The sequence below is a fragment of the Myxocyprinus asiaticus genome, chromosome 20, assembly GCF_019703515.2.
Source record: "Myxocyprinus asiaticus isolate MX2 ecotype Aquarium Trade chromosome 20, UBuf_Myxa_2, whole genome shotgun sequence".
Lineage (NCBI taxonomy): Eukaryota > Metazoa > Chordata > Actinopteri > Cypriniformes > Catostomidae > Myxocyprinus > Myxocyprinus asiaticus.
In genome coordinates, this window is record NC_059363.1 from 9,515,002 (window position 1) to 9,539,172 (window position 24,171).

General features: G+C 36.1%; 1 protein-coding gene and 1 pseudogene across 1 annotated transcript; both read right to left on the reverse strand.

The window, feature by feature from the left end:
• Positions 1 to 561: 561 nt before the first annotated feature.
• Positions 562 to 15,200, reverse strand: si:ch211-266g18.9 (transforming growth factor-beta receptor-associated protein 1). The gene is made up of 12 exons (XM_051646328.1): positions 15,120 to 15,200; positions 13,907 to 14,631; positions 13,100 to 13,294; positions 9,283 to 9,437; positions 7,523 to 7,605; positions 7,062 to 7,406; positions 6,926 to 6,983; positions 6,672 to 6,815; positions 6,323 to 6,463; positions 4,789 to 4,948; positions 3,325 to 3,746; positions 562 to 2,464 (listed from the first exon to the last, which is right to left on the reverse strand). The coding sequence occupies exons 2-12, from the start codon at positions 14,574 to 14,576 to the stop codon at positions 2,318 to 2,320; spliced, it is 2,520 nt and encodes an 839-aa protein (XP_051502288.1). The 5' UTR covers positions 14,577 to 14,631; positions 15,120 to 15,200; the 3' UTR covers positions 562 to 2,317.
• A 950-nt stretch (positions 15,201 to 16,150) lies between these two features.
• Positions 16,151 to 24,171, reverse strand: LOC127410793 (four and a half LIM domains protein 2-like; annotated as a pseudogene).

Sequence of the window (24,171 nt, forward strand, 5' to 3'; positions counted from 1 at the left end):
TAAGATTTTAAGATAAGACAATAAAGCACATCCGCATGTACCGTACAATAAATCTCTCATTGAGATACTGTGTATAAATATTGATAATATAAAACATAATCATGATAAACAATGTATTTATCCAGACCGGTAGTTGATGCTGATGCTGATACAGTGAAACAGTGAAACACTAGGAATAATGTGATTAAAAAATATGTTTTTTCAAAAATAAAATGTCTGGGGTCTGGACACATTGTGCTAATGAGAATTTGGGTGAGAAATATGCTTCACTGTTATGAAAATGTCACAGTGCAAAACATCTGCAAAATTATGCAAATTCTAATAAAAACATATACTAAATAATTATAAAATAATTGTAAAAATTTTAATTCATATATATATATATATATATATATATATATATATATATATATATATATATATATATATATATATACGTATATACATAAGCTGATATATGAGATTTCATACTGAAATGTGACCTGGACATGTTTTTGTGATATTCGCCCAGTAAATGTATAATATAAGAATACACACACACATCCATCCCATTGGCTAATTTTTACTAAAGCATATACATAAAAAAATTAAATACTGTATGTCTGGCACAGCAATCTGTGTGTAAGCTCATTTAGAGCTTTCATAGGTCATGTCTCTTTATTTGTAAACATACCATTATAAGAAACCCTGCCAGTGCAAAAGGTAAAGAAGAGTGATGGGAGATTTATTCAAAACAGGAAGTGAGACAGAAGACTTCCTGCAGTTCAACATGGCTCTATGCAACAGTGATTGACTTTGACATATCAGTCTGTTTAGTTTATTATGATTCACATGCATAAACCTTTTGAGGTTTTTATCATTTATTTTTTCATGTCCATAAACTAAACAGACCGGTCTGTGAATATATCCACATAAGGTTGCTTGTCTGGAGAGCACTATGTCCTGAAGTTGTGTACAGCCCTGGGTTTGTCAGGCTGCCAGTTCCACACCATGCTTGGGCTAGAAGCAGACAGCACTGGGCCAACCCTAGTCCAGTGGGTGTAAAAGAGATGTTGAGCTGTTTAGAATACAGTTTGTTTTCTGGCACCGATGTGAAAATGTGTATGTGGAAGGATATAGGATGCAAAGGTCATTTAACATTTCAGCCTAACAACTATAAATCAATTTTACAGCCTTAGTGAATCTATATGAAGCATGAATGAATGTACAGTTGAAAAGAATAGTTTATTATTTGTATTGGAATGTCTAGGATTTGGCTGAGTACTTGGATTGTATGTTTGCCATTTGCAGAGGAAGTACAAAGTATACATTTTGTAAGATAAAAAAAAAGCACTTGGTTAAATCTCACAAAACCTGTCAAGAAAAGGTCCAGGTCATCTATCATCCCAAAATCCAATCAATCAGTCAATCAGTCAGTCAGTCAGTCAGTCTGTCTGTCTGTCTGTCTATATCTTATTTTTATGACAATTAAGCACATTACCCCTCCATTCTGATGTAATGCAAAAAAAAAAAAAAAGGAACATATGTTTTTTAAATTGTAAAGTAAAAAAAAAAAATCATGGTAGTGATTGTACTTTTAATGTTTAATCTTTTTTACTGTACTAATCTAACAAGAATCATCATTAAGAATAATGGAAATAATAAACAATTCAAAAGTAAAACTTTTGTACACACTTTGGTAATAAGAATTTAGAGAGAAAATGTGAAAATGTGCTTGTTTGTAAAAATAATCTAATGAGAATCATCAATGAGAATAAAGGGAATAACAAAAAACCGTAGAAGTTAAATGTTCGTGCACATTACTTTAATGAGAATACTGTATAAAGAGAAAATGTGCTTAACTGTCATGAAAATGTCACAATACCAAAAATCTTGATGTTTTAAATAGGCTTAATTTTCTTTATGTAAAATACAATTTGTTAACATTTTGGCTTTTGGTTTAGGGGTGAAATGTGACCTGGACATGTTTTCGTCAGTCACCAAATCTCCTCCACATCTGCACTATAAATGAACTGTTCACATAGTCTAAAGTCTAAAGACTTATCTGAAACAACTGCATATGATTGTACTGTAACATCCAAGCCATCTTTTAGTTTAGCCAAAGTTCGATATTGGCCTGTGTGCAAACTGCTGTGGGTTTCTTTTTGGTGTTTGTGGTCTAGCTTACTATATATCATAAATCCTCAGCAACCTGCCTTACTGTCCTAGAATTCACTGTCTTTATTGTAAACAACTTGGTAAGACCATCTGCTAAGCACCTAAATGTAGTGTAAATGTCTGCCAAGCCAATAGATGTGAATAATAGTGTCTCTGTTGTTCAGTGACTGCTCTCTCCAGCATGACAGTATACGTGTGTCAGCTCTCCTGTTGGCCTGCGCAGGAACTGAGGGACTGTAAGAGGTTTCTGGCAGCAATGGCAAATACATCCTCGGTTAACTCTGATTTCTTCATGTGTCACTTCCATCTGGGAGCAAAAAGAATACTATTGCTGTTTTGATTTACTGAAAATTTGAGATGTTTAATTTATCCACAATGGTTAGCAGAACCAAAACAGGCATGCTGGATGTGGTACACCACTTAAAGGGATAGTACACCCAAAAATGAAAATTCAGTCATCATGTATTCACCCTCATCTCGTGCCAAACCTGAATGACTTTCTTTCATGGAACACCAAAGGAAGTTAGTCAGAATGTTAGTTTCAGTCACCATTCAATTTCATTGCTTTTTCCTTTATAGATTTAATGAAAGTGAATGGTGACTGAGGCTGTCAGTCCCTGACATTCTGACCATTTTCACAGAATTTTCATTTTTGGGCAAACTACAGAATACCTTTAAATTGTGTCAACATATTATAGATGTGTATGATTTTCTTTCTTTTGTGAAACACAAAATGAGAAGTTTAACAGAATGTCCAAGCTGCTCTTTTCCATTGAAAGTGGATCGGGACCAGTGGCTTTCAAGCTCAAAAATGGAAAATACAATCACCACAAAAGCATCATAAAATAGTTCATATGACGCACACTATATTCCAAGTCCTCTGCAGCCATATGATAGCTTTGTATGTGGAGCAGAATAAAATGGAAGTCTTTATTCACTGATAATCTTGCTTGACAGCTACGGTAACATTTCACTTTCATTGTAAGAAAAAGAACAGTTTGGATTCTGCTATAAATCTTCTTTTTTGTTCCACGGAGGAAAGAAAGAATATGTATATGGAAAAACAACAGTAAATAATGATAGAATTTTCATTTTTGGCTGAACTATCCCTTTAATTGTGTCTCAGTGATGCCATAATTAAATGGCTTAATTTATAGTGTGGCTCACCCAGGCATGCTTGTGTCTTATGTTTTCCACCTTGGCTAGGCTGATCTCAAGACCTCTCATTCTTTTGTCATGTACTGTTCCTCTCAGTGATTCACACAGGAACCGCAGCACCAACTGCAGAGACCAGGAGCTCGGCAGCACCCTCAGCACACTCACTACATCAAAAGCAAATGCATTTTTATTCAACAAGTCCACTGCTGCGATCACATGCTCTGTGGATTCAAGGTAGATTTGAAGCAGGATGAGAAACATTCTCTGTGTGAACTTCCTGTCTTGTCCAGCAGAGGTCCTCCAACAGTAACTTTCTGCAGCTTGTTGGTCTTTTTCATCATTCACCAATATCTGCAGGGCCTTTTTGTGTTTACTGGATTTCCCAAGCAAGATTGCTTTCTCCACATGAAGAAATGAGGACTTTATTTGGTCTGTAACAATAAAGAGTGTTGCACATAACTTTTTATACCTGGCAAGGGCGTAGCATTGAAATTACTTTTGGGTGTGCCTCAATAGAAATGAATGGGCCATGTTTTCGCCTACAATTTTTCACTACAAATGTTTACATCAACAGACTCACGATTTCAAGCTTCATTTACAAGACATAGATTAAACCACTCTATACATATGGATTACTTTTATGCTGCCTTTATGTGCTTTGTGGAGCTTCAAAGTTCTGGTCACCATTCGCTTCCATTGTATAGACCTACAGACCTGAAATATTCTTCTAAAAATCTTAGTTTGTGTACAGCAGAAGAAAGAAAGTTATACACATCTGGAATGGCATGAGGGTGAACTACCCCTTTAAGGCTGCGCAGGGGCTCAGCATGTGAATTAGTGAATCATTTATGAGAACTAGTTAGTTTACATGAAGCGACCGAACAAACCGACTCATTAAAATGAATTGTTTTCCCAGCAGTAACTACAGTGAATCATTTATTTTGAATGGTTCATTTTCATGAACTGTCTTAAAGAAACAATTCACATAAAAGATTCAGATTTCCCAACGAACGCTACTTATTATAGGGGGAAAGGACAGATTTCAGGTGAGTGCATTTGAGTACTACTTCATTGCTGTGTTCACAATACAATGTGACAAATTTTTTGTTTTGTGAAGATACACTGCTACTCATTGGAAAAAATTGCAGAGCTACAGCTACTGAAAAATTTTAAGTTAGTAGCATCTCTTATTTGAGTTAGTGACCGTACGCAATTACCTAGCAACCACTTAGAAAACCCTAGCAACCACCTAGCAATTCCCTTGCAACCACCCAAAAAATCTTTGCAACCGCACAGCAGCGCCCTGGCAACAACCCACACAAGCATCATGGAGGTTTTTGCTCGAGCAAGCACCTCTCAAATTGTCTTTAGAAAATATAAACAAATTGTAAACATACTATCATCCAAATTTCAGTAAAGTTTTGCAGTGTAATTAAGCTCTCAAAGGTAATTTTCAAAAGTCTTTGTCCTCACCATATATGGCATCAGCACTGTAGACAGAAGATTGCCAAAGTAGTTTCTGTAGTTTATGTCTTATCTCATCCTTGCTTGTATAATTGTTCTCAGCACCCTTAGTTGACTGCAGTATCTGTTTGACGTATGCTGTGATAAGCAGAGTATGGTGCTTCTCTTCCTGTGAACAGAAAATGTGCATTTTAAATGAGATTTTCAGTCATATCTAAAACTGACATTAAAATCAACATGAAATGGCATTTGCAAAAATAGGGACTATTCAATGGAGGAAACAAATGTAGGATGGGACTTTATTAATTCATCAAGAATTAGCATCAAGACCCAAAGTAAATAGTTAGAAATTTCTTAAAAGTAAGACATTCAAGGTGAAAATATTTTTTATTCAAGAATATTAAGAAGTTTGCTAATTGTTACTCCATATGACCTAAACAAAATGAGCCTTTTCATAAAAAATGTCAAAATATCTGATATTCTTTTGAAACTTCACACAGCCTAAAGGGGTCCTCTCTGTTTTATGGATGTTTTTCCACATGACAACAAGAGGGCAAATTGCTGTTCATGTTGGTCACACCACCTGACTTGACTGATTTGGTAGATAAAAGTTTTTCAAATATAAATAATATTTTAAAACATAATTTACCTATTTTTTATCATTATAAAAGATTATTATTCACTACTCATGCCAACATTTCTGTTTAAGTATAAAAAATAAATAAATAAATAAATAAAAAAGCAAAAATCGAGGTTACAGTGAAGCACTTACAATGGAAGTGAACTGGGCCAATTTTTGGAGGGTTTAAAAGGCAGAAATGTGAAGTCCTTGTACAGTTGTTTTAGGGTTTGTTGACATTACATCGTCATGGCAACGGAGTTGTAAAGTTGGGTATAACTTCACACAGAAAAGGTTAGTAAGCGATTTTATCATTCTAAAATCATGTTAAAATACATAACTTTTTTTTATACTTATTTTAACATTTACGGACTGGCCCCATTCACTTCCACTGGATGTGTCTCACTGTAACTCAGATTTGTACTTTTTAAAGAAAAGGAGGGACAATTCAAAATACATTTTTGCAGTGATTTCCTTGGAATATTTCTTTAAGCCCCAGAAAAATATCAATATGACTTTGAAATTACATTTTCATCACAGTGGAGGTGTATTTAAGTACTGGTTATTGTTTTGTGTGAATGGCAGTTTTTATGTATTTTTGAATAACTTAATGGATCTGGTCCAAAAAAAAATTGCCATTGACCCCTCTATATGACAGGTGGTTTGATGGTAGGGGTTGTAAAAAAGATAAGAGTGCCTGGTGATGTCAGCTGAAAAAGAAAGTCATTTTAGAGACGGTGCAAGATTTTATATTTTGATGAACAATGAAGACAATTTTTTTTTTTTTTTTTTTTTTTTTTCAGTAATATGCACTGATGAATGATTCACATTAAGACCAGGAATGTGCATTAAGAATGTGCATAAGGTCCATTTGGATTTCATGCTGACTTTAAAACAGCCATCAATTAAAACTAGAATTTTCACCTTGCTGTTTAAGTCATTGACTAAATATTCCAAGTAAAGAGTCGTGGCAACTGGGTAGTTGGCAAGGATAGTAAGCACTTCTTCAGGTGCAAATGTGTTTCGGTCTCTTGCATGCCTCTTAGTAAAGATGAGTATTCCAGCCTACGTATATTAAAAAAGACAAAATGTTTTACAAGCATGTTTTAAAGTAATTACTTTAAACTGCAATGATTCCAATTTATTGAGATATACTGTATATATAAGATATGCAATAATTTCCAATTCTTGGATTTCTTGAAAACACTTTCAGTTTTTGAATAACTCTGCCCTCTGGAGTTGGGACACTGCATGTAAACATTAGAATGCTTGCCTCTTGGTCTCTCTGAAAAACCCAGTCTATAAATTTCCAGATGATAGGTTTGTGTTCCAGATGGGAGAGAGTATTAACAATATGTTGGAATACACTGATGTGTGACGGTTCATTACTCTGGTCCTCCACGATTTTAACCCATGTCTGAAAGAAAAAACGAAACGTAAGAACATCTGTTCAAGCTTTCTTTACCTTCGTCCCTAATTTATGATCAGTCATTAACTTGTGGATTTCTGAATCTGATTCCAAGATACCTGAATTGCATTGAAATGCTGGCCTTGGCTTTGATAGAGCAATCCAAGTGTGAAAAACCTAAAATGGCAGCAAATTAGTTCAGCTTCTCATAAGTACATCAAAATATACTGTAACCACTGCAAGACCTGCATCAACCTTTTGTGCTTCTCCAAGTCAGGCACACAAATCTGGAGGTTACAGTTATTCTGAGATGACACAAACTGGTCCAGTTTCCCATATTCTCCTTGTTCCAAATAGAGCTTAAAAAGCGCTGAGTCGATCTCATCAGAACAGATTTGGCCCTGTGTTGTTGGCCTGACTTCTCTCAAGAACTCATCCAAGAAGCTTAGGTATTGCCGAAATGTTGGCCAGTCGTGTCGACTTAAGGACCAAAGATCCTTGGCATTGCTGACTGCTGTTGTCTGAGGTGTGAAATTGTCACTCATAACAAGCATAGCTGGATAAAGGCTAATGATTTCCCTTGGGTCCAGTTCGCCTTTACTGAAAAAATAAAAGATTAGCTGTCTTTTAATTGTGGTATTTATTCATTTTAAAACAAAAGCTCTTCTTTAGTTGAAAGTTTCTCAATTTCAACAAAATGTTAAAGCAGTACTTACATGAAAAGCTCTTTTGCATCCACAAAAGCTTCCCTGTAGAATTTGATCATTCCAGATGTACAGATGACATTTTTATGTAAATCCTGAAAGTGAAGTGATGCACAGCACCATTCAGCATAAATGAAATGCAACTGAGATACATTTCTGACATTATTTTCAATAGTCTCGTAATCATTTATCGACTTCAACTCCAATTATGAAGGTGAACAGTTGTTCAGATATTTAATAGCATTGGTTAGCTAATATCAAAGCTCATAAGCTCAGCATATCCAACTGCAAATCTTGTGTATTTAATGAGAGTCAAGATGCCAGTTTGACAGATCTTTGCTTTTAATACTATTTTAGGATTTCATCAAAATGAAATGACATCTGCCCATCTGGTGGCAGTGCTTATAGTATGTGAATCAGCTTCTTCTGTGACTCTGAGGAGCTCAGCCACAGACCTATTTTTAGTGATCCAATGACTCAGTTAAACATATTGCATATTGTAAAGTAAATATTACATACAGTATAGTAGCCTGTATGTTTTAATATTATTTTCATAGGAAAAGATGTCTTTAAAGATATACCTACTCATCAATACGTAATGCAAGTTTTTATATATGAATTAATGTTTTTGGGTATTGACTCACATGGGTCAAGTTGGGTTAGCATGGCTAACCAGTTAGCCCCAGATGGTACTGTAGATGCCGTAATTACGCCATTATGCTACCAAAAGATCTGTTCCTCCATTGACGGTCATTTAGAAGCTGTATATTCTGACAATTTTTTACATTTTATTTATTTTTTATTTATTTTTATTTTTTTTTACACGCAACATAAATATTTCAAATACATTCAATGTTTTGCCAGTGGCTAAATAACTAGTTACTCACTACTTTATTATTTTTATTGGATACTTTCTTACTCTTACTCGAGTAATTTTTTATTACTTTTACTTCTACTTGAGTATTTTATTTATTTATTTTTTTGTGGGCTCTTAAAAATGTGAAATGTGACTATCCTTAGCTGTGATGTCAAAGGCAGCATGTCTTAGAGCAGTCCAAAAACTCTGTCACTGATAAAACATCTATTATAATATATATATATATATATATATATATATATATATATATATATATATATATATATGTATGTATATATTTTTTTTTCTGATTACACAACTACTTTTAAAGGTGCACATTCATTTTTTCCCCCATTAAAATAGTTTTACTCCTAAAGAAATTAATTGTAATTGTGAAACATGTATAAAATCATGACCACTCACATGAGATAAGGACACTAGTCACATCAGTAACCTTATAAAAGCCATTTTATTTTACATGGGTCAGGGCAGTGGTGTAGAAATGACTGAAGAGTTGGGCATACTGTGAATTTATAGACTGATTGCACCTTTAAAAGGCCATCATAGGAGAAAGTTGTATTTTACTCCCATAGTGGTGTAATTACAACATCTACCAACAGGGGCTAATGCTAACCAGACAAACCCTGACCCCATGGTCACATGACATTTATGGCTCAGGTGGTTGGCTCTGAAAATGTGTGCCCAGAAATGCATGTCCATGCACAAAGATGGCAGCAAGCAGCTCACGTATAACTGCCACTGAGATGGATGGTAATGCTTATGTAGAGTTTTCTCCAGGTATTGCAGACTTCCTTGATTTACAATGGCAGATTGTAAGTGGATTAGGGTTTGCCAACCTATCAAAGGAAGATAACATATAAATCCACCCTGTTTAGTTCTTTATCCTCAGTCTTACCTTATACGACTCCTTTGGCAGGAGATCTTGAACTCTGTCCAGCAATGTCAGGGCTTCATCAACTCTCTCTCTGCTTAACAGCTCATGAATCTGATCCTCCATGGGAACAGGTGACAGCTGATAAATCTCTTTTTCAGCAACAACAAAAACTTTTGCTACACAAACAGGCAAAAAATAGAAGTGTCATTAAATAGCTATATTCAAACAGTTGTTTATTAATATTGTGTCTACAATTTATGATATTGTGTTAATCAACCATTGCAACAAGCCCAATCGGCATGTACTCAAATCTTCATGTTTTACTGTAAAGTCAATTTGAAACAGCATTTGCAACCCATTTTACCCATTTCTGTGATGTGATAAATACAGAGGTGGGTAGTAATGCACTACATTTACTCTGTTACATTTACTTGAGTAACCTTTTGGAAAAAATTTACTTTTATTAGTATGTTTTATGGTGGGTACTTTTCACTCTTACAATTTACTTTTATTTCCTTACAATGGGTAGCGTTCCTGTCATTACATTACTGGTTTTAATTTAATACGTTTTAATAAACGCATAATTTATTGAGATTTTTGAATGGGATTCTTACGACAGCAGAACTTCACAGCTACACGCTGTCACTCAAGTCACGTTCAACACTATAGCAGCAAGCGCACAAAACAAAAACTTAACTCCAACTTAAGAAAACACGGTGAGGTAAGTTTTAGAGATTGTGATAATGTGGGCTTGTATGTGTCATGGTGATGCTCATTCATTTTCAATGTAAATCTGTAACTATGGGCTCTTATGACCTCAGTTTCTAAGTTCACATTTTTATATCAGCACTGCAACATATCAGTGCCTATAAATCCTTGTAAACGTCCACGTTAAGTACAAATGTTTTGCCCTGCCTATCGCGATTGTGAGCTTCTCCAAACACAGAGATACAGTGCAATTTACCCTTAGTGTACAGAACTAATTATCCAAATTCTTTCGACACTGAAAATGCTGGAACTACACTAAACTAAATTCACGCTGGATGTAAAAAGCTGTGAAATAAAGACAGAAGGCATGAATAAAAAATGATCTTTCTTCAGTGTATAATTAAACATAATATATTATTTGGGACTGTGTGACATTGTTCACGTTTTTCACCGTAATCATTACTAGAAAAAGGTTTCCAAACTTCTCTTCTAATTCACAGATTCATCCAAATTTGAGAAGCATCCTTAAAGTGATAGTTCAGCTTTTAATTCAAATTATATCATCATTTCCCTGCCCTCATATTCTTCCAACCCTGTGAAACGTTCTGTATTCTGTGGAATCAAAAAGATTTTAGACAGAATGTTAGGGAGTGACAGTCTCAGTCACCATTCCCTTTCAAAATATGGAGGAAAAAAAACATGCAGTGAAAGTAAATGATGATTAAGGATAGTATTCTGTCTAACATCTCCTTAAAGGAATAATTTCCCCAAAATTTAAAATTCTCGCATCATTTACTCAACCTAATGCCATCCCAGAAGTGTATGTTTTTTTTTTTTTTTTTTCTGCTGGACACAAAGATTTTTAGAAGAATATCTCAGCTCTGTTGGTTCATAGAATGCAAGTGAATGGTGAATGAAACTTTGAAGCTCAGAAAGCACATAAAGGCAGCATTAAAAAAATTCACACTGGTTCAAATGACACTGGTTCAATCTAGGTCTTCAGAAGGGATCTGATAAGTGTGGGTGAGAAACAGATCAATATTTAAATCCTTTTTTACTAATAAATCTCCACTTTCACATTCTTCTTCTTGTGTTTTTGGTGATTCAATTATTTGTGCATTTCGACACCTACTGGGCAGGGAGGAGAATTAATAGTAAAAAAGGACTTTATATATTATAAAGTTATTGATGTTTATCTGTTTCTCACCCACACCTATCATATTGCTTCTGAAAATCACTGGAGTCATATGAATTACTTATATGCTGCCTCTTTTTAGAGCTTCAAAGTTCTGGTCACCATTCACTTGCATTGTTTGGACCAACAGAGCTGATTTTTTATGTATTTTTGAATAACTTAATAGATCTGGTAAAAAAAAAAAAAAAAAGAACATCACGCCTTTGACCCCTCTACAAATCTTAATTTGTGTTCTGCAGAAGAAAGAAAGTCATACACATCTGGGATGGCAAGTGGGTGAGAAAATGAGAGCATTTAACATTTTTGGTGAACTTTCCTTTAATTTGATGCATGGAAGAAAGAAGTCATATGTGTTTGGAACAACATGCTGGTGAATGATGACAATTTCCATTATTAACAATAATATTAATAATAGTTTTTTATTATTATTATTATTAATCATTCTGTAATGCATGTTAAATATGTATCATGTACTGGAATATAAGAGAACAAACATCCATTACGTATGTGAAAGTAACTAGTTACTCACTACTTTATTATTTTTATTGGATGCTTTCTTACTCTTACTCGAGTAATTTTTAACATTATTACATTTACTTCTACTTGAGTATTAATTTATTTTTTAAAGTAATGTACATTTACTTGAGTAAAGTTTTTGTCTGCTCTACCCACCTCTGGATATACAGTATGTAAGGCCTGATCCTGTCCATCAGGAATTGATTGGATCATGTAAAGTTGGTGTTTCCTACCAGAAGATTGTTGGAGGGGAGGGGTTAAAAATAGGAGGGAAGGTGGAATAGTAATGAGAAAAACGAAGCCAATTGATTAAACTTTTAATCAGTTGAACCAATTGCTTCGGAAAATGATTCACTGGTTCAAAGCGCTCAAAATACCATACGCTGAGGACATCTGCTGGTCACGGGCATGCAAATGCAATAGGAAGACTCGAGTTAAGAGTAGCTATAATGACAATTAATTGAAAATTATTTATTGTCCTGTATTTGTAATATTTTTTATGGTAATCTACAATATTCTTGAATAAACAGATCTGAATCTTTGCAGAATATGTAGTGTGAAGGCGCGTTTTCATGTTGTATGATTGTTCAAATTCCAGATTCACTTTTTGTAAATCAAATAAATCTCTTTAAATAACACAAAATATGTCTCTTTCAAAAAAAGAATTCTCATAAACAACATTTTGATTTTTTTTTCCGGTGGGAACACAAATCACACGTAACGATGTAAGGAAATGAAATCCTGTTTGCTGAAATCACGTGATTTGGTCAGTTTGATATGCGCTCCGAAGCATTGGTCCGAAACAAATGATTTGTTAACGTTTCGAAGCTTCATAAAGCAGTTTCAAAAGCAGCCTTCACTAAGGTGGAGCAATTCAGAAAAAATTCAGAGGCAGAGCAAGTTATTATTATTATGAAAAATTACGAAGACCAGTGTTGGGTAAGTTACTCAAAGTAATCCATTACAAACAACTAATTACGTCTCTAAAAATTGTAATCAGATTACTTTACGGATTACTTAATGGAAAAATAAATCACATTACTAATAACTTTACTTTTATGTTACTTTCTAAAACACTTTTCACAGAAAAGTTTTTGTTTTACTTTTATGTACTAAAAGTAATTAGTTTACTGTAACTAATTACTTTGTAATCAGATTACACCCAACATTGATAAAGACAAACAATTTTCCTTTGGAATTATGTGCATCAATTAATGTATTATAATCAGGAACATCGAATTAGTAAAGTAAATAGGGTCTATTTTCATTTCAAGTTAACTTTTTATGACAAGATTTACAAGATTTAATTGTAAACATGAGACTAATAAAGCAAAGATAGAATATACAAACAATCCCCAACAATGATACCTCACTGTGTTCACTGTGAATTGATTTTTAAAGTTGAATTGTAAAATGAACCTTCTGTTGAGATGAGAGATTTGGCGCTTCCAATGGGGACAGTTTGCTTCAGTTGCTGGTCCAGCATGCTGTAGATATGGACAGTGTGATTCTGTAGCGTGAGCACATATGGGAAATAAACTGCAGCACCCACCACCCCATCAGGCCACTGTACAGGAGGAAGCTGAGAAGTTCCATTCTTCATCACAAACATGCCTGCGTATCATACACTTCATATTTTTATTTCATTACTTTATAAAGCACAGTCAAAATACAAACATAATTCTTCATTCGTCCCATAGAGGCACTGTGGACCCAGAACAACTTTATTGCTCAGAGGTCACTATTTCTTAGCTCATACTACATTACAGTAGTAGGTGCACTCAGTTATTTTTTTTTAAGTCCAAGCGATATTGACCAGCGCAATAAAAATTACTGAGTGCACCTACAAATGTAGTTTTCAGTTGGGTTTCTCAATCATGTATCGACTTTGTTGCAGATGATTCTTCTAAAATTCCTAAAGATAAATAAAAATGGACACAAATGAGACAATTAACATGCATTAGGAATATAGAGGTAGAAAATTAACATGGTTACAATAGCATACCTCAAATAGTTTAGTCTTGGGGAAAAAATTTGAGAAGTGGTCAAATTCATATTGACATTTCAGAAATGTAATTTCAAACCTAAAATCTCCATTTGCTCTCTATTTAATCTAATTGCAGTCTAGATTAAACAACTGAGATATTAACAGAATCTCATTTGTGATTTCTCTTTCCTGCAGGTACCCATGCATAAGATTATTATTTTATTATTAAAGCTTCTTACCCAAACATCCGGGTCCATTTAAAAGAAACTCTCCTTTTCCACATTTGTTGGCAATTATACTTTGCTTTCCCAGGTTATGTGGGAAAAGATCAAGCGTGGTTTGGCTCTCATAATCATGGAGAAAGTATCTGTCACAAGTGGCTACACAGAGACACGTCTCATGCACGGTTAAAGCCACGGGTTCCTGAGGCAAAGCCACCTGTCTCACACATTCCCATCTGTCCACACACACCTTGTAAATGCTCACTGTTTTCCTCTTAGTGGAAGCTACAAAGAGCTCCACAGAAACAGACTGAGTCTGAACCACAGACTCATTTACATAAAAGAGTGACACATTCTGGATTTTCTTCAGGGCAGGAATGGGTTCCAAGGAGAACATGTTAAGCACTGTGACCGAACCATCCCACAGTACTAGAAGATGATTCAGAACAGGGATTGCCGTCAGCTGGCCGATGGCTCCACTTCGGCCCATCTGTCTCTTCCCCACCTCCCGGACTGCAAGGTTTTTTTCACCAATTACACTGTTTACAGTAAGATACTCGACAACTCCCTCTCTGGTCCCAATATAGAGGTTTTTACCAAAACACTCTAAACACTGAATGCTGTATTTGTCTCTGCCTTTCCGAGAGGGCAATTTTTGAAAGACCAGCACAGAAGTAAAGACATTCATGGTTATTTACTCGTTTTGAGGTGTCTGGGGCAAAAAATACACCTGAAATTAATACCTAGAAAATTTAGCAAAGAAAAACAGGTTTCAGAATCAAAAATGTCTATGTTCTTTAAAGTACACTAAAAAATGTCAGGTAATCTAAAAATCTGCTTTTGTCAAAACTATTGGTAACACTTTAAAATAAGTTTAAAATGCAGGAACCAATGGTAACACAACTTTTACAAATGTGGTTGTAAATGTTGTAATTAACTAATCAAGAATAATAAGTCCTGTAAAATAATTGTTCATTGTCGGTTCATGTACTGTAGGGTAGTTAACTAGTATTTATGAAAAGTGTTAAGAGTTTCCAAATTATTATTTAATATGACTGAATCAACCTGATTACATTAGGTTATACCAACAAAAGTCATTTTAAGGGTCAGATCAGTCAGAAATAGCAAGGTTTTGACAGTGTAACAAGCGTGTTAAATGTTAAAAAGAATATTTTTAAATATCATGTGTTTCTAGGTCATAATGTTAAAAGAAAGTAGAAAATGGTCTCACCTCATTAGCGTAGAAAGTCTGTTAGTGTTCTGGATTTTTTTCCATTCAAGTGTATTTTGACCTTGCCATGTGACTCTCATCCTGAGAGGAAGTTGCTGTCAGCAGTTTTATACTGCTTTTACTGGCTTTGAGTGAATGGTTGTACTATAACAAATACCCAAGAATGAATAAAGACATATATTAACTAGTGTTGCTCAATATAGTTAAATATTTCATACATTTGTAAAATCGACATATTTCTTAAAAGCTTTTTGTCTGAATATGGATTATAGTATACCCCATGAAATCATGAATTCTGGGACAGTTGGTCGAAAGTTCTTCAGCCGAAATCGGTCTGTGCTTTCCAAAATTCAAACTGCTGCCTGAAACAGAACAACAGTTAACAAAAGTTAAACGAGTTGCATTTTTAGTTGTAAATGATGTAATTAACGAATGTCAATTTTATTAACCTTACTCCCTAGCCCAAACCTCAACCCTAAACCTAAACGTCAGCGGAGTAAAAAATGCAATCTTAAAGGGAAAATGCAACCTTAAAATTGTGCTTATTGATTTTGTGAATGCGATTACTTCCTGGACCAGATTAGACTTAACTTCCCCCAAAATTATGCTACAGAAAAGAGTAAAATAACTTTGACAAAAAATATTGCCAAAGCACAAAGTTCTTCTCATGTGTGTAAATTATTTAGTACTTTTTCCATACTGGTTCAGGTTTTATGAGTATAATTGTTTCCGAATCATTGCTGTAAATTAATTATGCTTATTAAACAACTTATTAAGCAGCCTAATCACCAGACTGCACTGGTAATTAATCTGTTCATTAATCTATTCATCTTTCATGTTTATTCCTCTGTCTCACTCCTACTGTACAACATCATTCAATTTATTTCAGCCAAATCCAAATATAGAAAAGCATACTTTCACCCTCAAGCAAAAACAACAAAAAACTGCTAACAAGCATTGTGGGAGGCTTTCCTGCAGTGATTTGAAGTTTGAGCTGCTCTTGTGCTGTTGTGTAACCCACAAAGGTGATCTCACTTCTCCCTGCCACAGTCAGTGCACAAGATGTCATCACATTGGGTAAGATATCCACGACCCACCAGAGACACAGAGCACTGCATACACGTGAAACACTCACTGTGCCTCTGGCAATCTTCAAAGAAGACGTACGTAGCATCTGCCAAACCTGGACCACACACACTTTTCTGCACATTTTTTTATTTAAATAATAATAAATAAATCAAAAGATTTACAAAAATCAACCTGGCATACAGGTTGCTGAAGCAATCCAGACAGTAGTGGTAGTTCTCTCTAGAGGTGAAATGCTGGCCTGCCAGTTGTCTCTTGAATCCAATGCAAGTGAAACACTCAAAATGCCAGGGTTTATCATGATATGTCACCCCACCAGTTGTAATGGCCTACACAGAATCAGGAGAGACACTTATGTCAGTACAATTAATTACGTATGCAATATTGTTCAAGATAATTAATGAAGTGTGACGAATCCCTTATAAATGTATATGACTTACTTTTTTGCAAGCACAGCATTGGTAGGCAAATTGCTTCTCAAAACAAGGGACGCAGAAGTAATTGTTATCTTTGGGGATGAAAGACTTCTTTCCTATTGGCTGTTGACGTCGCTGATACAAAGCATGTCTCATGCCAGCTGTTCCCTTTGTACTCCATTTTTCGTGAACCTAACACAATGGGCAGAAGACCACCCTTAGTCCACAGCCACACTAAGCCGTTTTAATTTTCTGAACATCATTTGTGAATAATTCAAATTTTCTTGTGCATCTGAAGCTTTCCAAAGTATGCGGTTCTGAAGAGTATTTTCGAAATGCTCTGTTTTTCGCTGGAGGAAAATGTAGTTTTATTATGGGTGAGAGACATAAACTTAGCTAAATTAATGTATTTTCAAACTAAAAACATATTAGTGTGGGCTTGACCTTAGGCCACATCCACACTGATCCATATTTGTTTGAAAATAGTTTTCAGTTTCCTAAATCATCATTCTGCAAAGTAAGCTGTAATGGAGAACGTTTTCGAAACAACCAAAATTTTCAGTGGAGGAAAATGCCATTCTATTATGGATGAGAAGCAAAATCAATGTGTTTTCAGACACAAAATTGTGATTAATTCATTAGTGCACGTTATTCCAAAGGAGGAAATGTCTGTCTTTGAAAACTTTAATCAAAATGTAGAACTAGCTCTAAAAACTTGCTCCACCTCTACGATGACCTTATGTTTCAACCCCTTTCCACCAACCACTGTCATACAGAGACCACTCTTCACAATCCAATTAATTCCTAATGGATAAAATCATGTTCCGCCCTACATTCCGCGCTCATTAAATATCCCATTTCAGTCAGACAAACTTCACATTACAAAGGTAAAATTTCAAAAGTTGCGAATGCCTCTTCTTGTTGACTTTAACAAAAACACATTTTATTTTACCTTTGGAATACTGTAGGCTCTGTTCTCTTGTAGAATAGCCTTTTTTTTAAGGTTAAAATGTCAACCATATTCTTCAGAAAAGGAAAAATGTGTTCTACCTGGCATGATGGTTTTCTTGCAGGTGGTGCACTTCGAGGAATACTCATGGGAATAGTATTCTGTGCACAGCAGAAGGTCATCTTTAGCAGCAAATGGTTTGTCCACCAGTGATCTACTGCATTTGGCACACTTGAAGCAATTTTCATGCCAGTGTCGGTCCTTGTAGGAAAGGTCCTAAATTATGCATGCAGAGAAAGTCCAGTTAAAAATCTTGCAAATCTGCTCTGACTTTCTGCCACTCTTATACAACAGCTTTTTCAAACTTTTATTAATTGTTCTTACAAACCTTATATTTCTTTGTTCAGTTCCATTTAAAATACTTAAATGTCACATTTCAATTCTAATGTAGATTACGATGCATACAGAAAAGTTTCCTTTGGCCTACCTAACAGTTGCACCAGACTGGCAAAGAAAACAGCAGTAAACACAACCATAAAATGTTACAACATTCCAGGCTAAAGCAATAAGAAAAGTGCCATCCACAAAATACGAATATCTCTTGAAACAGATAGCAACCACTATAATTACGGTCTCTACAAACTAGGTGTCTTCAATAGCATCTTAAACCTCCTTTAAGGCATGAGAAAAGCAGATAGCCATCTGTAACTGAGTAAAACTTTATCTCCAGTGAGTCAATGGGCTTCCAAAGGGCTGTAGAATGAGATGGCCAGGGATTGAGTGGATGCAATAAAATGACCGTCTATAAATACTATTGCTCTTGTTAGCTGTAAGCCCTGGGGAGAATGGCTCAGTTGCTTATCTGTGCACCTTTTATGGAGTCCAATCACAACACACATCTTATGGTCTAGACGATATGTGTTTGGTGCCACTGAAAGGTTTTGCTTTCTGTTTTTTGTTTTCTGAAATGCTTTGTGTTCTTCAATCAGTATGGCTGAGTGCAGCTGAGGGACATTTTTGGACTTTTTTCTTTACATTTCATTTGCGTTCCTGTTAGGGCATATAAAGTGTTACAGAAATCACACTTTTTGGTAAGCAAATTGAGAGGAATGTGTCAGTATCAGTAACGATACTCCTTGTCTCATTTGTCTGCGAAATTTTGATTGCACTGTCCACAGAAACACGATACCACACTGCGATGGCATCTGAGCATTCAAGCAACTGCAGAAGGCTTAAAGAGAGTTGGAGCCAAATGTTTTCAGATTGCCAAATTTTTCAGCAACTACTAAAATTGCCCTGGCTTAACTGGATATCTATCTATCTATCTATCTATCTATCTATCTATCTATCTATCTATCTATCTATCTGTCTGTCTATCTATCTGTCTGTCTGTCTGTCTATCTGTCTATATGTCTGTCTGTCTGTCTATTGTGGTGGAACAACCACCCCGTCGCCTTGCCTCTTTGGGCCATCTTTCAACCAGGCTTATTATGGGAGTGGAGAGAGGAGAGGTGCAACTTTCACACATACAGTACATGTTCACAGTGAAATGAGCCTAGTTTGGGCAGCGGATGAGGCACACCTGATGAGCGTGGAGCATCATCAATGCTGCCATTAAAATACAGAGCGCGCCTCTCTTCGGTGAGCCGGCTTCTATCTCCTTGTGTGCACAAACTGGCTTCCTTGCAGGTCCTTTACAGAGGGGTAATATACAATATACAGTATACACAAAATAAGAATCAGTGGAAATAAATATGGAGTGTTGTGTTGACATTCAGATGTCGGTTGATAGTCAGTTGCCAGTGTGTTATTAAGTGAAGTATAAAATGTGGGTCCAGTCTGAGCCTAATAAAGTGCGGTGTTGATATTTGTATCATGAGCGATCAAGAGTTCAAAAGAACTGGCTGGCGCAGGACCTGATGCTGCGATACCGCTTGCCTGATGGTAGCAGTGAGAGCAGCCATGGCTCGGGTGGCTGGAGTCTCTGATGATCCTCGAAGATTTCACACACCGCCTTGTATATATGTCCTGGAGGGAGGGAAGCTCACCTCTGATGATGTGTCTGGCAGTTCGCACCACTCTTTGCAGGGCTTTGCGTTTGAGGGTGCTGTTGCCATACCAGGTGCTGATGCAGCCAGTCAGGATGCTCTCTACAGTGCTGGTGTAGAACCGTGTGAAGATGTGGTGATTCATTCCAAACTTCCTCAGCCGTCTCAGGAAGAAGAGGCGATGGTGAGCCTTCTTCACAATGACTTCAGTGTGGATGGACCATGTGAGTTCCTCAGTGATGTGGACATCGAGGAACTTGAAGCTGCTGACTCTCTCTATCAGTGCTCCATTGATGGTGATGGGACTGTGTTTTCTGTCTTTCCTCCTAAAGTCCACTACAAGCCCCTTGGTCTTACTGACGTTGAGGGAGAGGTTGTGCTCATGACACCAGCATGTCAGCGTGTCTCTCTGTAAGCTGTTTCATCATTGTCAGTGTTCAGACCCACCACCGTCATATCATCAGCAAACTTAATGATGGCATTGGAGCTGTGTGTTGCCACACAGTCATGTGTGTACAGGGAATACAGGAGTGGGCTGGGAACACAGACCTGTGGGGCTCCAGTGTTGAGGGTCAGTGATGAGGAGATGTTGCAGCCCAACCACCTGGCATCTGCTTGACAGGAAGTCCAGGATCCAGCTGCACAGCGAGCTGTTTTATGTGCAGTAACATGCAGTTTTTTCACAAAGTTTAATTGCATAAGTTAAATTTAAATGTGTGTGTGTGTGTGTGTGTGTGTGTGTGTATATATATATATATATATATATATATATATATATATATATATATACACACACACACATTGGCAGCCAAAAGTTTGGAATAATGTACAGATTTTGCTGTTTCGGAAGGAAATTGGTACTTTAATTCACCAAAGTGGCATTCAGCTGATCACAAAGTATAGTCAGGACATTACTGATGTAAAAAACAGCACCATCACTATTTGAAAAAAGTCATTTTTGATCAAGTCTAGACAGGCCCCATTTCCAGCAGCCATCACTCCAACATCTTATCCTTGAGTAATCATGCTAAATTGCTAATTTGATACTAGAAAATCACTTGCCATTATATCAAACACAGTTGAAAGCTATTTGATTAGTTAAATGATGCTAAAGATTGTCTTTGTGTTTGGTTTTGAGTTGCCACAGTATGCAGTAGACTGGCATGTCTTAAGGTCAATATTAGGTCAAAAATGGCAAAAAAGAAACAACTTTCTCTAGAAACTCATCAGTCAATCATTGTTTTGAGGAATGAAGGCTATACAATGCTTGAAATTGCCAAAAACCTGAAGATTTCATACAAAGGTGTACACTACAGTCTTCAAAGACAAAGGACAACTGGTTTCTACCCGCTCAACACCAGTTTCATGTACAACAGTAAAGATAAGACTCAGGGGTGCAGGCCTTATGGGAAGATTTGCAAAGAAAAAGCCACTTTTGAAACAGAAAAACAAAAAGAAAAGGTTAGAGTGGGCAAAGAAACACAGACATTGAACAACAGATAATTGGAAAAGAGTGTTATGGATCTTAACCCCACTGAGCTTTTGTGGGATCAGTTAGACTGTAAGGTGTGTGAGAAATGCCCGACAAGACAGCCACATCTATGGCAGGTGCTACAGGAAGTGTGGGGTGAAATATCACCTGAGTATCTGGACAAACTGAAAGCTAGAATGCCAAGGATCTGCAAAGCTATCATTGCTGCACATGGAGGATATTATGAAGTAGTTTAATAAGTTCATTTTTTTCAAATTGTAATAGTAATTTTTCACGTTATTAATGTCCTGGCTATACATTGTGATCAGTTGAATGCCACTTTGGTGAATAAAAGCACCAATTTCTTTCCATAAGAGCAAAATCTGTACATTATTCCAAACTTTTGGCCTCCAGTGTATATATTTATGTTTAGCAGGGAAATAAATTTACAGTGCAGATTATGGTTACTCCAGGGATGCTTGTGCATCAGATGCTGGAAATGTCCCACCCCTTACTGAAATGTAAAATATTATTGGTTAGCAAATATCCAATCATGTCTGAAACAAATGTTCTGATTGGTGGATCAGCTTAGTCGGACTGTCTGTTTTGCCCATGCCATCAGTTGAACCTCCGCAGCTCCATTCCCGTTTAGAGAGAATATCTGTACTTTAAATATATATATATATATATATATATATATATATATATATATATATATATATATATATATATATATACATATACTGTATATACATACACACATAATTCACTCAATGGTGCTGCAGCATCGCCTGTACTACACTACTGCATATATGTGTGAAAGTGAGAGTAAGAGACAAAGGAAAAGGAAATGACAAAAATCATTCAAATTAAATAATAATTCATGTAAAACAAAAATAATAAAGCCTGAGTGTTCCCTCCATTTTTTAATGGGGTGGCCAGGGGGAACAGTACAAATTTTAGGGTGGCACACCAAAAAGTATGTGTGTGTGATTAATTAGGCCAAATTGACAAGTTCAAATAGGACAGTGTTATTTAATTAACATTGTAAGAGGTCCAGTTTCAATATTTTCTTCCCATAAAGTCCGAAGTCATAACTTTTAGTCAACTTACCTTAGCAGTAAAGATGTTTATAATTCAACAATTGTTTTATTTTATTTTTTTATTTTTTTCAATAATTGATTTGTATAGTAGGCCTACTTTTCACAAACAAAGAGCAGATTTGAGTATTTCTGTAACTGCTTATCTCCTGGGATTTTCATGCACAACAGTCTCTAGAATTTACTCTGAATGGTGCCAAAAACAAAAAACATCCAGTGAGCGGCAGTTCTGCGGACAGAAACGCCTGGTTGATGAGAGAGGTCAACAGAGAATGGCCAGACTGGTTCGAACTGACAAAGTCTACGGTAACTCAGATAACCGCTCTGTACAATTGTGGTGAGAAGAATAGCATCTCAGAATGCTATTCTGAGATGCGGGTTGGCGCTGTTTTGGTGTCATGAAGGGGACCTACACAATATTAGGCAGGTGTTTTTAATATTGTGGCTGATCAGTGTATGTGACTTGGCAAACAAAAGTAGCTGACTTTAAACGCGGCGTCTCTACACGCTGCCATTATCATGAGCGCACAACAGCGTGCGTCTTAAATGCACTGTGCAGGAGAATCAACAAGCAGCAGATGAAGTTTGTTTCCTGCACTTGTAATTCCGGTCTAAATACATTTACACCACCTCTGTGCATTAAATAGTCTTTATGCACATTTTCATTGTAAACCATATGACGTTTCAGATGCTCCGTTTCTCCGCGTTGAGAAAAAATGCGATGTATTTTATTATACTTAATTATGATAAAACGGATATACACCTTCCACATGGAACCAGTCTTGGACGAATGGGAAACAAAAAGTAGTAAAGCTATTTCTTAATTCTTTTCTAAATGAAACTAGGCCTGTTTGATTATGGAAGACAAATTCATCTCACATCCGACTTCATACTTACAGTTACAGTGAGTCTTTACAGTGCGTATTTGGTTCACCTCAGGAAAATATATCTCTTTTACAAGGGAAAGTATTTGTTGAAAACTGTTGTATAAATGCTATCTTGGTTGTTTTGCCCAAGAGCTTGTTTTGACATTGTCAAGTTCACCGTGCTCCTCTTACAAGCACTGCTGATGATTCAAGTGGCGCACAATAACGCGCATACTTCAGAAAAGTGGGGGTGGAGTTTAAGAGGGCAGTTCTAAATAAACAAATGCTGCTCCTTGCTGTTGAATTTTTTTATATTTAATGTCTAATAATATAAAGACATTATTCTGAATATATATAGAAAGTTACAGTATATACAGTACATAGAATATTATTCTGAGTTAAATATAAACTATTATAATGATCATGGTGGATGGGGGGGCCAGTGGGGTGGCCAGTATTTTTTCAGTCCTAAAACAAAAACGATTTAATGACTTTAAAAATGTCATGTGGTTCCACCATCAAGTAAAAGGTATTACAGTTAAATACCTTCCCTATATTTTAAATACATGAGAGTGTACACAGGGGTTGAATTGGGATCTTTCATGTGGGGAACCCTAACAAACGAGCATACTCGCTAAATGGAATGGAATGAAAAAAAACTGATCTGGATATATTTTTTAATCGGAGGTGCCAGAATGCCGTTCTGGACCGTGAGTGTCACGTCATTGACCCACCAATGAAATATACCTCTGAGTAATAATCTTCTGGGAAATGATGACCCCCCCAACTCTCAGTCATTATCATTGTCTATTTCTGTTGTGATATAAAGTTGGAATAAAAAGCTGCTGATCTGAACCCTGATTATGACAAGCAAGAGAAAGCAACTCTTCAGCCAGTTCACTCTCAATCACCACACTCTACTCTGGTCTATAATGCTTAACAAAGTGTTGAAAGCATAATTGGAGTCATTGGGTTGAGATCAGATGGCCTGTACAGCAAGAAGTGGCCTCATACTATTCAACTCCTCTGAACTTGACGATAACCTTTCCTAGCTGCTCCGAGCAGCCGAGTCTCAGCAAAGCTCTCTGTTGGAAACAGGATAGGCTTGGTGGACAT